This window comes from Kogia breviceps, chromosome 1 (genome assembly GCF_026419965.1).
Source record: "Kogia breviceps isolate mKogBre1 chromosome 1, mKogBre1 haplotype 1, whole genome shotgun sequence".
NCBI lineage: Eukaryota > Metazoa > Chordata > Mammalia > Artiodactyla > Physeteridae > Kogia > Kogia breviceps.
Window position 1 is genome coordinate 187,315,216 of NC_081310.1, and position 14,766 is coordinate 187,329,981.

The 14,766-nt window shown below is 44.4% G+C and overlaps 1 protein-coding gene across 2 annotated transcripts in view; it reads right to left on the minus strand.

The window, feature by feature from the left end:
- The window catches only part of OTUD3 (OTU deubiquitinase 3), a 29,613-nt gene extending 22,474 nt beyond the window's left edge, over positions 1–7,139 (minus strand). Inside the window, exons 1-2 of one of the 2 annotated variants that reach the window (XM_059083653.2) lie at positions 6,762–7,132; positions 67–215 (exon numbers count right to left, since the gene is read on the minus strand). In XM_059083653.2, the coding sequence (XP_058939636.1) occupies positions 67–215; positions 6,762–6,982 (370 nt within the window). In that variant the 5' untranslated portion in view covers positions 6,983–7,132. Of the gene's footprint in view, positions 1–66; positions 216–6,761 lie in introns of both variants that reach the window. The other variant, XM_067016142.1, reaches the window with a different exon arrangement.
- Between the last annotated feature and the right edge of the window lie 7,627 nt (positions 7,140–14,766).

A 14,766-nucleotide genomic window follows, 5' to 3' on the forward strand; every position in this document is an offset into this window, starting at 1 on the left:
ATGCTGATGGATTTAATTACCCAATGCATTACTCCTGGAGGATCCAGTGTCCCACGGTGAACCTACCATGTTTCTCAAAAGGAATGTCATCTTCTACAAAGGGTTCAAAATCTTCTCGCTGCTTTATCATGTAGTCCACTGTCTCTTGTCGGTGCTTGAGATGATTTCGTGAGTGGCCCTCCAATTGATCACCAAGAGCTCTGAATAGGCAATTGCTATCAAAACAAAACAGTGGTCAAGACCTTTTAAAAATGAACTTAGTTCATCTAAAACAATGATGCTTCATGCTAGGCCATCCTTGGAAATCTTTCACACAGAAAACAGATAAAGCCTCAACTCTGACTGTCCAGCTTCCTCCCAGATACCAGAGGGGAGAGCACTAGGGAAGATATTCAATCACATTACCTTTTTGAGAGGCATCAAACAAGAATCCTATTCCCCACTTACCAGCTTGCTGCTGACTCAGGAGACATACTGAACTTCTCTGTACCTTCGCTGCTTGGTGAAGTTTGGTGATATACTAACCACCTGAAGACAGGGTCCAGACACTACAGGCCATCCCACACCTAAGGGCTATGACTCCCAGATCCCCTTCCAAAATAATAAATCATATCTACTGCCTCTTTTCTGAAACCCTTTTCACTATGGCTGCTCAGCTATTCACCTAACAAGTACCAAAAAGACAGCAATTTGTCAAGCTCCCAATAGAAACAACTGAACTGAACATCCTGTTTGAGTCCTAAGGACACAGTGGGGAAAGCTGTGGGAAGAAGAGCATCTAGACAACACACAGGCATAGTTCACAAGGACACTCTCCCTCCTTGGCTCATCACCTCTCACCCAAGGAGCCACAACGCTGTTCTTACTCCTGCCAAATGAAAACTCTCCAAGTTTTCTTTCTATTTTGTTTCTAAAATTAAAATGCTGGTAATAAATTAAGAGTTATCTTTACTTTCAAACCCCTTAAAGGCTTCTAAAATTCCAAACTATACCACAAACACAGAGCCCAGATACACAGAGACTGAAACAAGGCAAACACAACCTGGTACCCTCACAACTAAGGAAACAGCCATTCTGAAACCAAACAGTTGTCCACTTTCACACCAAACTGTTTACTCTTCCAAATGAAAACCTATGACATTCTAATTCCAAAATATAAACTCAACGCACTTCTGGAAGGACTTCAAACCTAAACGTATAGGTGACGGAGGTTTTTTGTTTTTCAACTCAGAAAAGTGAGTTTTCAGCAGAAAGTTACAGAGAGGTAGGAATCTCTTCAAACATATAAGGAGATATATATATATATATTTTGTTTGTTTGTTTGTTTTGGTGGGGTGAAGGGGAGAATTTAGACAACAGATTCTACAAACTAGAATCCAAGAAACTCTGCATCAATCTGGGGCAACATTCTAGAAGGGACTGGAACATAACAGTTCTATACACTAGAATGAGGGGTCTGTTGCTAAAATCTAACAATGGCAGTCTTTTTTCGACCACAGGAATAAAGTAAGCTAATGGATAAGATGTTCTCAATTTTAAGCTTCTCTCTCAAACTTTTCTTAAAACTTTAACATCTGCCACCACCAGTTTATTCTTGAATCCAGTTTAAAAGGAGGCATGATTTGGTGCGAAATTACATATTTAGTTGCTTTACATTTGATATCTCAAAATTCATGGTGTTCTACAGAAAGTAACATGCTTTCCATGAACTTTCAGCAACAGAGGCAAATGTTCTCCACATAAGCCAAAACAGTAGGTATCAAACTGTGTATACTGCATGAGCGCAAGCACATTCATCTGTATACTATATACACAGATGGAGAAACACCTACAAATGTATGCAGAGAAAAAGCGCTGAAACCATCACTTAAACAGCTCTTACAATGTGCCAGGGACTGTTCCAAACACTTCATATGTATTAAGCGTGTTTAGTCCTTACAACTCTATGAGATGGGCACTATTACTATCGCCCTAAGGTAACTTGCCCAAGGTCACAAAATCAGTAGCTGGTGGACCCAGGATTCAATCCCAGGCACCGAAATGTTAGTAACAGTTATCCCTGGGGAGTAGAATTAGGATTATTTGTTAAACTTAGTTTGATATACTTTTCTATATTTACCAAACTTTCCTTGAGCTCACTAAAAATAAGCAGTCAAAATGAAAAATCAAGATAGACACATCACTTCCTTTTCTGACAGAGTTACAAGACAGTGGCGCATGAAATGTGAACAAACTCTACAAACAACCTAAGTTCCCTTCGGGAGCCCAGCAAGAGCACTCACCATCCCCGTGAGCACAGTGCGGCCAGTGCCCAGAGGGCCTCTAGGAGATCCCAGCTGCTTCCTGAGTCCACACCCCCCCCCCCACTGTTGACATTCTGGAATAATCCTTTGTCCTGTGCACTGGAAGATGTTTAGGAGCACCCTTGGCCTCTACCCACTAGATGCCAGTAACACCACTACCACCATGTTCCCGCCAGTTGTAACAGCCAAAACTATCTTCAGCCATTGCCAGATGTTCCCTTGGGGGGAAAAATCATGCCCACTTCAGAACCACTGCACTACAGGGATATATGGTAAGTCTTGCATTTGAGTTCATAAAAATAACCAATTACATTAATTAAGGGTTTCGGGTGCTCAATAATTTAGCATGAGGCAATACTGCAACGTTAGACATTAAAAAAAATTAATGGGCTCTTCGGCTGCAGTAATGGCAGTAGGTATGCAGAAAAGTCAGGGAAGAGGGGGTCAGATTTTGTTCTGTTCTTTGAGGTCAGATCCCAGCTAAAGTACTGTGTATGATTCTAGTTACTACATTTGAAGATAGGTTCAGATGAGTTGATGTGGCTTTAAAGTAAATAATATGAAGAACATAAACGACGCGTGACTTCTAGCCTAAAGAAAGCTCAGGGGGACATGACAGCTGCCTCCACCTATTCGTCATGGTGAAAGGGATGTTATCCTTGTACAATAAAACTAAACTAAAACAAGGAAGCTACAGAGACATCGATTTTGGCAAATAAAAGGTAATTTTATTTTAGGTCTATAGAGACGGACTGCACAGACTTCAGGATTTTGTACATTTCTATTGACAAGCCTCAGGAATTGCCTACGTATGTGTTATACAATATGGTTGCCACTAACCACAGGTGATTACTAAGCACTTGAAATGTGGTTAATACAAACTGAGGTGTGTTGTAAGTGTAAAAGACTTACACTTTTGAACATTATTTTAAAAACTTGTTTCATTTTACCTATTTAATGTGGCTAACAGAAAAATTTTTAATTATTATACATACGTGGTTCCCATTTTATTTCTATCAGACAGTGCTGGTCTCAATCACTGAGTCTCAAAGTGCGACCCCTGACTAGCAACGTCAGCATCACCTGAGAACCTGTTCAAAATGAAAATTCTGAGCCCCCTAGCCCAACCCCAGCCCTACTGAGTCAGACACTCTGGGGTTGGGAACCCAGCAAACTCTTCCCTCTGAGGGCTTAATCAGCCCTCCTGGTGATTCTGTCGTATGTTAAAGTTTGAGAAACACTAGTCTAGAATCTAGACTCTAAATCAGCAGTTCTCAGTTATACTGCACATTAGAATCACATGTGGACATTTTTAAAAATTATCCCTAACCAGGCCCCACTACCTGAGATTCTGGTGTGGCTGATCTAAGGGAGCACCCAGGCACTGTACTTTTTCCAAAGTTCACCAAGTGATTCTATTGTGCCACCAAGGCTGAAAACCACTGAGCCAGACCCAAAAGATGAGGCTGCTGTACAGGTGATGCAGGTACTAACGGATAATTAGACAAGATGACAAAGTGTGAATGCCCTTCTAGCACTAAGATCCTACGATTATAAAAATAAGGTAAAACTTTCAAAATAAAAGAACCTGAGACAAATGGCTAAAATTAGTGATTCTTTAATGCTTTAATATTGGAACACTACTACTTAGCAATGTACTTTGAGGCTACATTTAGGAAGATACAAGTGGATATAGTTCAGAGAGATGTTAATATTGTACTGCCTAATCCAATTAGCGATTCTTTTCACGCTACATCCAATCATGTTTTTAAGGACAACATGAAGGTGAAAATATTTCTTGTTTTGAAACTGAATCCAATTTATGTGGGTCCATCCTCCAGGTAACACAACAAATATGAAGGCGGGCCATGATGCATTACAAAAATCCGTAAGTAGCTCCCTGATTAATCTAGGCCACGTTAGAGAACACCAGCTAATTTCTTCCCAAGTACCCGAAGGTTCCAGAATGCTACAAGTACCATACTGCCAACAATGAATACACCTATATAGTGTGAGATGCTATCTCAGGCTACTCAATATCGTAATCAGACCAGAATGGAAAGACAGAAGAGTGGAGATTGTCAACTATTTTTTTATTACCACAACTTTATTATTTCACCAAGAGTACTCAATAAGTGTTAATAAAATAATCTGTTGACACCCACTAACCTGTAACATACACAGGAAGCACCATCCACTGCAGTGATAAAGCCTGTCATCACCATATCCAAAAGTACCACAATACTAAAGAGGGCTGAACAGTCCATGGCACCCATGGGAAGAATTGGTGAGCAGAAAGGGGTTAGCTTCATGGAGCCCCCAAAGGAGAAATTATCATGATCATTTTATCTATCTAACATTGTCCAAAGAATAGGGACGTCAGAAATGAGAGACATGAGCACTGCAGTCCAGCTGGCCTCTGCAGCTTCACTGCCACTGACTTCTACCCTTGTACCCTGTACTCCTGTCATCCTAAACAACTTGCAGATGTCTCAAAAATAATATGCTCCTGTGCCTTTACATGTATTACTCCTCAGCCTGGAATGTTCTCTTGGCATATTTTTAGTGGTCCTTCATGGCCCAGTCTGAGTTCGACCTCCTCTGAAAGGCATCTAGCACACGGTAGGTTTCGATGAACGTTTGCTGAATGAACAAGGCTTCCCTGACCACTTCTGGGAGTGTTGGCAACTTCTTTCTCGATAGTACCACTATAATCGGTCACGGTTAAGAATATATCAACTTGCATTTTAATTATTTATATCATCCATTCTTAAAGTGTGGCCCAGTTTGGGAAGGGGGGGGGTATCTCTGAGAACCTTTCAGGGCATCCATGAGTCCAAAACTAAGATGTTATTTATCTTTTTCACTCTCATTCTCTCACAAGTGTACCGTGGAGTTTTCCAGAGGCTACCTGATATATGATATTCGATGTTATGACTCTGAAAGTTAATATAATGTGTGTTTGTGTATTATGTTTTTAATTTTTATTTTACTTTCTAATATAGTAAATATTGATACCTATAACCCACATAGACAAAAGCTCTTTGGAGTCCTCAGTAACTTTTAAGAGTGTAAAGGGATCCTAAGACCAAAATGTTTGAGACCTGCTGTTACGTCTCTCTCTTACTAAGCTTTAACGTAATCTTAGTCATCAGTGTGTCCCCAGCATCTCTGTGCTGCAATTCCTGCTCATAAGCAATCATCTGTTGAGTCCTTCCGTTTCCTGGATACCCTGCCAGTGGGAAGCCCATGCCCAGTACAGCAGACACAAGCAAACCAATCATGTGCAAGGAAGCAGCAGACCCCAGCCCAATCTCACCATAAAGTATTCAACTGGTATTTCGGTTTATAGAGCAATGTCTTGTGCTTGTGAGTCTGCTTAGGATAAATAAGGCCCTGAATATTTATTAACTATATTGGACAAAAATCAAGGCACTAGGCTAAAGGCAAGACCCAGCAAAGCAAGCTTTTAACTGTAGCGACTCCACTAAGAAAATGCCCCTTTGAAGGGCCCTGCTGAGGGTCTAGTTGGCCTCCCTCTATGATATTTTTATCATTCATTCATTCAACAAAAATGCCCAAATGAAGGGAGAAACAAAAACAACCAGGCTGTTATTAATACTATCTCTTCAAGAGTGCCACACTCTGGCATCGACTCCCTTTTACCTACCCCTGCAATGGGGATGCTAACTGACCTCCTGCCCTCTCCCCTACCCCTTTTCTTCTGCCCTCCACGCTCCTGGATCCATATGCCCCCTCCTGAGGCCATTTTTCCTTCCCTTCGCCCATTCCCTCCCTCCCACCCCGTTTATTTATCCCGTGTTCCCTAAAAAAGGTGGACACAGATTCCAGTCCAAACCCCAAGCAAACTTGGGTAAGCGCCATTGTTTATAGAGAAACTGAAGACCATAGAAGTTAAGAATTAGAGAAGCTGCCTTCAGCTCCAGCTCAGTAAACAACAGGCCCTCACAGACCTAATTTCCCAAGCGTAAAAGGAGGGCAATAGCCAACAGTAAGGACTCAAAGGAGGCCAAGCGTTATACCAAGTGGGGCTTACGCCTCTTTCTATTCGTCTGATGCTCATTATGACCGCTCTCCGTGCGGTCCTGCTCTTCGGCTGACTGGCTCCATCTCATTCGTTCAGGTCTCAGCTTAAATGTCACCTTCCAGGGGGGCCTTCCTGAGCACCGATCTAAAAAGGAGACCTGCTCCAGTATTCTCTCTCAGGACCCCTTTACAGTTTGCTTGGAGCCTTTGCCATGATTAGGGCAACTGGGGATTACTCGAGCGTCGGGGCCTGGCCGCCTCGCTCGCCGCCGGACCCCCTGCATTAGGAAACGGCTGGCTCGCAGCTGGCGCTCGGGGCCGCCCGATGAATGGGTGGGCGAGAACCGGCAACGGTCATCATGCCCGGCGGGTCCCCCGGCGCCGCCCCCCGCGCTCCCGGGCCCGCCTCACCCGTCCCCCGGCACCTCCCGCAGCTTCAGCCCCAGGGCCTGCAGCTGGTTGGCGAAGCTGACGAACTCCTCCTCGCAGCCGCCGCCGCCGCCGGGCTCCGGCCGGTTCCGCCGCTCCTTGGCCAGGGCCCGACGCGCCGCCCGCTCGTCCCGCTTGCGCTCGGCCTCGGCTTTCCGGCTGCCGCTGCCCGGCCGGCTCTTCGCCGCCTGCTTCCGGGACATGGCCTTGGCCCCGCGGCCCGCAGCGGCAGGAGAGAGAGCCGCAGGACCGCCGGACGGCCGCCTCAGGTGCCGAGGAGGCGAAGCGGCGGAGGCTACGGAACCCGGCGACGGCGACACTGCCACCCCGCCTGCGCCGGCGCCGGGAACCCAGGTCATGTGATGGAACCCTGCCCCTCCGCCCGGCTAGGCTGACAGGCGCCATAGAGAGCTCGCCTGGGAGAGCTAGAGGGGAACCCATCTTTGTTTGTTTCGCTCCTCCCTCTATCGGTGGGTGGTACTCCAAGTGAGCAGCAGGTGGGACCAGAGAGAACAAAGCAGGAAAAGGTCAAGGAGAGCCGGGGTACTAAAGCGCATACACTTTATTTAATCCTGGCTTTCTCTGCTTCTCTACCTTCCCTCATAACTCAGGTAGAGGTAGCCCTTGTCCAAAACTGGCTCCTCTTGTAATCTTGATTCCTCCGTAAGGTGACCAGCCCAGGCTTACCTGGACTAAGGGTTTTCCAAGGGTGCAGGACTTTCAGTTTTAAAACGGGGACAGCCCCAGGTAAACCAGGGTAGTTGGTAACCCTAATCCACATCCACGTACCCTGGAAGCTAACTCCATCAGTAATCCCCTCTCTCCTGCTGTAATCCCCTCTTCTCCCTCATCCTGGACCCTCTTTCTTAACTCTCTCTTCCCACCGTGATGCCACTGTCTCCTCCACGTCTTGACCCTCTAACCAGTCTCTTTCACCATTTCTGGGAATGTTCCTAATGTTTCTGCCCTTAATGATGTTATTTTCTCTACCTACAAGTTCCCCTTTGGGAATAGCCTCCATTTCCTCACTTTCAACTAATGGCTGTACTTACCTTCAGTGTGTAAGTAACTCTCAACTTCAGCCCCTGTGGTAGATGCAAGATGTAACACTGAATCAAAGAGACATGGCGATTGCCCTCAGGGAGCCCAGATTCCAATGAGACATACAGGCAAGGACACAGCAATTTCGATACTGCATGACAAATTCTATCAAGGGTGCAGTGGGGCAAAAAGTGGAGTGAAAAATGCAAAAAGTCTTCCCAGAAGAGCTGGGTTCTAGGCCGAAGCTTAAAGGATGAGTAGGACTTGGCCAGACTAAGACAGTTAAGAGAGAGGGGATTGTGTGTGCAACACCAGAGCTCCGTTTTGAGGAACTGAAGAAAGTTCAATCTGACAGGAGCCCAGGACTTGAGCTATGAGACAGGAAATGAAAGGAAGGCCCAGATCTGGACCAGTCTTGTAGGCCCTATGAAAAGGTTTAGTCCCAGTCCTTAGAGCCATGGGGAGCCATTGAAACATTTTAATCAGGAACTAACCTGAGCAGGCTTATGTTTAAAAAATGTCTTTGGCTCCAGTTAGGAGAATGGGTTGAAGGAGGGATGCCAGGTAGGAAGTTCCTGTAACTATCCAAGGACAGGTGATGGATGGGGATGGGGATGGGATGGGATGGGATGCTGAGTCTGGGATGGAAGGGAAGAGAAGTAGATCGGAAAGATAAATTCACATGCTAGTAAAAGTTCATGATATGGAACTGGACTGAATTGTTGTAGAATGTTTCACATGCTTCTCTGAAGTTGCTGAAATTCCTCCTCTACAGATCCCTCTTTTAGTCTCAGAAAGAAAGAATGTGAGTTATGCCTGGCCCCGCCTTTTCTTGCACAGACACCCCAAGGCCTGCAACAACCCCTCTGCTTGTATTTAGTTAAGTTGGGAGGCAGTGCTAGGAGTGGAAAAACCACTGGACAGGATGGCAGAGCCCCAGGTTCCAGTTCAGGTCTATTGCTAACTCATTCCATGATCGTAGGTGAGTTGCTTAACATCCTTTTCCTCATCTGTAAAACAAGAGTAACAGTGAAGACCACATACAATCATAATGATAATAATGACAAACTTTTATGGTATTGACCGTGTTCAAGGCACTATTCTAACTGCGTTACAAGTACTACCTTATTTAATCATTACAACAACCCAGTGAAATATGTGGGGGTTTTTTGAAAGTGGACTTTTAAAAAAAATTTTTATAGTTTTTATTGGAGTATAGCTGATTTACAATGTTGTTTTAGTTTCAGGTGTACAGCAAAGTGAATCTGTTATACATATATCACATATCCACTCTTTTTTAGATTCTTTTCCCATATAGGTCATTACAGAGTACTGAGTAGAGTTCCCTGTGCTATACAGTAGGTCCTTATTAGTTCTATTTTTTATATAGTAGTGTGTATATGTCAATCCCAGTCTTCCAATTTATTCCTTCCCTCCCTCTTACCCTCTGGTAACCATAAGTTTTTTTTCTACATCTGTAACTCTATTTCTGTTTTGTAGATAAGTTCATTTGTACCTTTTTTTAGATTCCACATATAAGCAATACCATATTATATTTGTCTTTCTCTGTCTGACTTACTGAAATCTGTGTTATTTTTAATTCCCACCATCTACGTAAGAAAACTGAGGCACAGAGAGGTTAAGTAACTTGCCCAAACTCACATAGCTAGTAAGTGGCAGAGCCAGGATTTGAAGCCAGGCCACCTGGCTCCAGAGTATATGCTCTTAACCACCGTGTTATAGAACACATATAACATTTTCATAAACTACTCTATGAAGAGTCCTCTACAAAATACGTGAATTTATTTCATTATTAACTCCCTTACATTGCCCATAATTGCTGCCAATATAGTCTTTCTACTATATCTGTTGTCAGATATCACTATTGTCTGATTTTCTAGTTAACTTTCTCTGCATTAAAGCGGATCACAAAGATTTAGAGCCTGATAGGCCTGGGTTTCTATCCTGGTTTCATTTGAGATGAGTTATTTGACTTCTGAACATCAGTTTTCTATTCTATACAATGGCTAAGATGACATAAGGATGGGAGGGAGAGTTGTAAAGATTACATAAAAATGTAAAGCTCTAGGCCAACAGCAAGTACCAGCTTAGTGAAGGTGTTTGTATCATTCTTATGACTGTGGAAAACCTCTGGGCTCAGGGCAAAGAGTGACATTGCAAACTTCAGACACCAGGGAAGAAGGTTTCGTCACTGCAAAACATGTGGAAAGGTGGGTGGAACATGTGGAAATATTGACAGACACGCAGAGACTTGCCCTGTTACCGAACGCAAGTTCACGTGCCCGACGCACAGTGAGGCCAAACAAACTGAAATGTTGGTGTTCAGAGCAGAGAGGTTTATTGCAGGGCCATGTGAGGAGACGGGTGACTCATGCCCAGGAAACTGAACTCCCCAAGGTTTCAGCAAAACATTTTTAAAGGCAATGTGAGGGAGGGGCATGGTTGGTTTTTGCAAACTTCTTGGTGTAGGAATCCTTTGTTCTTGCAGCTGTCCACGTAGGTCAGGTCATCATGATGTAAACTTCCAACAAGATAAATGTTATTCTCTGTTCTACAACTTTTTATCACTGTATGAATGGAAAAGTGTTTTACCCTTAAAGGTCAGAGCCTTGAGAATGGGCTATCCTGTATATTTCAGGCTATAGGCAACATTCTTGACTGGAAGCAAAAGCAATAGAACATGAAGGTTAAAGTAAAAGAAACAGATCTAATATGGAGTCAGGTTTGTTCTTCCCTATTACAGTCCTTCTTGTAAAATCTTTTCTTGCATAAGCCCTTGACCTGTCAGACCATGCCTAGAATTTTGAATGAGCTCATTTCTCTTCTGTCATCAGAGGCCTGTATTAAACAATGTCTCCCTTGGAGGGCAAATCAATACTGCTTATAAATTATGTCTAAAGGCCAAAGGGAGGGAGGACTTGTGAATTAAATGAATTAATTAAAAGAATCATCAAACCTCACTGAGTGGCATTTAGTTCAAATTAGTTTTTTTTTTTTTTTTAAAGTGTGACTAGTAGAATTTTAGTGAAGAAATGCAGCTTTAAGACTTGCAAGAGGGCTTCCCTGGTGGTGCGTGGTTGAGAGTCCGCCTGCCGATGCAGGGGACACGGGTTAGTGCCCCGGTCCGGGAAGATCCCACATGCCGCGGAGCGGCTGGGCCCGTGAGCCATGGCCGCTGAGCCTGTGCGTCCGGAGCCTGTGCTCCGCAACGGGAGAGGCCGCAACAGTGAGAGGCCCGCGTACCGCAAAAAAAAAGAAAAGACTTGCAAGAGCATAGTATCAAGGGTATGGGGAAATGAGAAATCTCACACACTGCTGTTGGGAGCTAAACTAGTCTGGCCACTGGGAGGGCTGTTTGGGCAGTCTCTGGTAACATTTTAAATGCCCAGTGACCCAGAAATACCACATCTCATTAACTGTCCTAAAACAAATCTTGCACACATGCATTAGGAGGTCTGTCCAAGGATATTTAAGGCATAGTGGTGAGTAAAAGAAAATCATTATAAATACTGTAAGTATCCATCAATAGGAAAATGGCTTCTTCAATTATGAAACAGCCATTTATGAAATACTCTGCAACCATTTTTTTTTTTTTTTTTTTCCTTTCTGTAGTACGCGGGCCTCTCACTGTTGTGGCCTCTCCCGTTGCGGAGCACAGGCTCCGGACGCGCAGGCTCAGTGGCCATGGCTCACGGGTCCAGCCGCTCAGCGGCATGTGGGATCTTCCCGGACCAGGGCACGAACCCGTGTCCCCTGCATCGGCAGGCGGATTCTCAACCACTGCGCCACCAGGGAAGCCCTCTGCAACCATTTTTTAAAATGGTGAAGGGGAAAAGAGGTAGGTCTAGATGAGTTCAAATGGATAGCTCTCCTGGATGTGTGTTGAAACGAAAAAGCACGTGGTAAAGTGATCCACTCCATGTAGCCTTTATGTAAGACAGAACAACAAAACAGAAGAACTGTATGTTTTCTACAGGTACACATGTGTACGGTCACCCCTCAGTATCTGTGGAAGATGGCTTCAGGACTCCTGCAGTACCAAACCCACAGGTGCTTAAGTCCCTATATAAATGGCTGTCATATAAGTTGGTCCTCCGTAACCACGGGTTCCCCATCTGTGGATTCAACCAGCCTCGGATCCACCATTAGTTGAATCCATGGGTGTGGAACCCCTAGATACAGAGGGCTGACTCTTCTAAATATGTAGAAAATGGTCTAGAAAGTTAAATACCAAACTGATAAAAATGAGGAGGGAAGAAAGAGTGAAAGTGAACTTCATTTTTTTAAATGAGTGCAATATGATCTTGTATTACGTATATAACAAAATGAATAAAATTATTTTTACTAGACTAATAAAATCTATTCCTTCCTTCAAACTGAAGCCCAATAGACTTCTTTGGGGGACCTCTTTATCAGCTAAGCCAAATTTGTAATAAGCATATTGCTTTTCCCAAGAAGTGGGTATTTCTTAAGTCTAAGTGTTCTCAGGGGCTTCCCTGGTGGTGCAGTGGTTAAGAATCCACCTGCCAATGCCGGGGACACAGGTTCGAGCCCTGGTCCAGGAAGATCCCACATGCTGTGGAGCAACAAAGCCCGTGCACCACAACTACTGAGCCTGAGCTCTAGAGCCCCAGAGCCACAAGTACTGAAGCCCACGCGCCTAGAGCCCATGCTCCACAACAAGAGAAGCCACTGCAGTGAGAAGCCCGTGCACCGCAACAAAGAGTAGCCCCTGCTAGCCGCAACTAGAGAAACCCCATGCAGCAACAAAGCCCCAACACAGCCAAAAATAATAAATAAATCATCATCATAATAAAAGAGTTCTCGGCATCTTGCTTTCTTGCCTTTCTCACCATGTCACCTTTGGAACAATCTCGTTTTGCTGTTCATTTGCTTTTCCTGTAAGGACAGGGCTTCCTAAGCAAAATTAAAGATCAACTCAGCCATGTCCAAACTGTCGCAGACTGTGTAGTACTAAATTTGAGTTAATGATACGTCGTTCTGTGATGGACATAAAGCACATACGTATACATCAGACACTCAGGACAGGATCATGCCCCCACCCCACCACCCAGAACCCCTCTGCATGTTCACTTGGGCACATGTGCACACATACACATGAAGCTTTGTCACCCCTTCACCTCTTTTTCCATTTGTGGCTCCTGTTCTTGGTGGTGGTTGGTCCCAGTGGGTGCCTCTGTCCCTCTTACTTCCCCACTTGTCCTCTTTCTCTGGATTTCCAGCGCCCCCTTTGCCTCACCCACTCAGCATGTGGCGGACCGAAAAGAAAAGACTTTTGGAGTGGTCAGACTGAATTAATTCGAAATCCCATTTCTGCAGCCTGTGTGACCAGCGCTATTTTCCATAATCTTTCCAAGCTGCAGTTTCCTCATCTGGGAAATGAGAGCAGTGGTGGCCCCTTCTGCGAATTGTTCTGAGGTATTAATATCACGACCCTAACAAAGTACCTGATCCATTAAATATTAGTTTCCTTCCTCCTCTCTCCCTTACTACTCTCTTTTTTCTACCTCAGCAGTGCCCGTTCTCTCCACTTTCCCTTAAGTGACTATAGAACCGAAATATATTACATATACCAAATTACTTATATATGTAAAGTGAATAGTAGAATATCCTCCATTGCTAATTTTTCTGGCAACTAAATAGAATATTTTACCCTGCTCTTGAGGGGATTAAAAGACATCAGTTTCTGTTTTCATGTGATCCTCGCTTGATTTCTCGGTTTCAGTGACCCTTGAAAAGAGAAGAAGGTGATCGGGGTGGGAAAGGGAGTTCCCATCCCTGAACTAGATGCCCATACTCATTCAAAATGACTTTGCTAGTCCTTGAGCTGCAGGATTTATCTTTACAGCTCCATAATAATTGCTCTGTCTGGTATCTCTGTGCCAAAGATCCTAATTGCCCGCAGACGCTGTCGTTATCATCATCCTGCGTAAGCCACCTGCAACTGTTCCATCAGCACCTGTGCCAGGACCCCACCCTGTGGCGCAGATTAACTAACCGGGCAAGTGAAAGGAAAGGGAGCCCTGTGCGACAGGGCACACAAGGGGGCAGCAGAAAGACAGCTTTCTCTCTTTCTTCTCAAACGATCCACATAGAAATTTTTCTGATATGGAAAATATAACCTGTTCATGGGAGAAAATCTGAAAAGACATTAAAGAATTTTTTTAAAAAAATCTGGGCTTCCCTGGTGGCGCAGGGGTTGAGAGTCCGCCTGCCAATGCAGGGGACACGGGTTCGTGCCCCGGTCCGGGAAGATCCCACAGGCCGCGGAGCGGCTGGGCCCGTGAGCCATGGCCGCTGAGCCTGCGCGTCCGGAGCCTGTGCTCCGCAACGGGAGAGGTCACAGCAGTGAGAGGCCCGCGTACCGCAAAAAAAAAAAAAAAAAAAAAATCATCCATAAATCTACTCTCAGAAATAGTGATTGTTGCCATTTCAGTGTATCAGTTTTACCCATATGAGATTGCTGATAACCATTTTTTAACCTACAAAAATGACAATTTCATGTGGTTTAACCTAATATTTCCTGCTATCTTTTCCCTATGAGAACAGAAATGAACTTTTAAATATAAAATTGAGATGGGACTATATGTGTATATGTGTGTATATTTTTAAAACCTGCCTTTTTAAATGAAATATTAACAGCTACAAATATGGATAGGGAATTCCCTGGCCATCCAGTGGTTAGGACTCGGTGCTTTCACTGCTGTGGGCCTGGCTTCCATCTCTGGTCAGGGAACTAAGATCCTGCAAGCGACGCTGTGTGGGGAAAAAAATGGATCAAGAATAATGCAATGTACACTAACACGCCTAATGTCAATGTCACATACAATGTCACGTACAACTGAAGCCCTACGTACACTGCTCCCCTACAGCTACCCCCTCCCCAGCTCCTTGGAGCAACCAT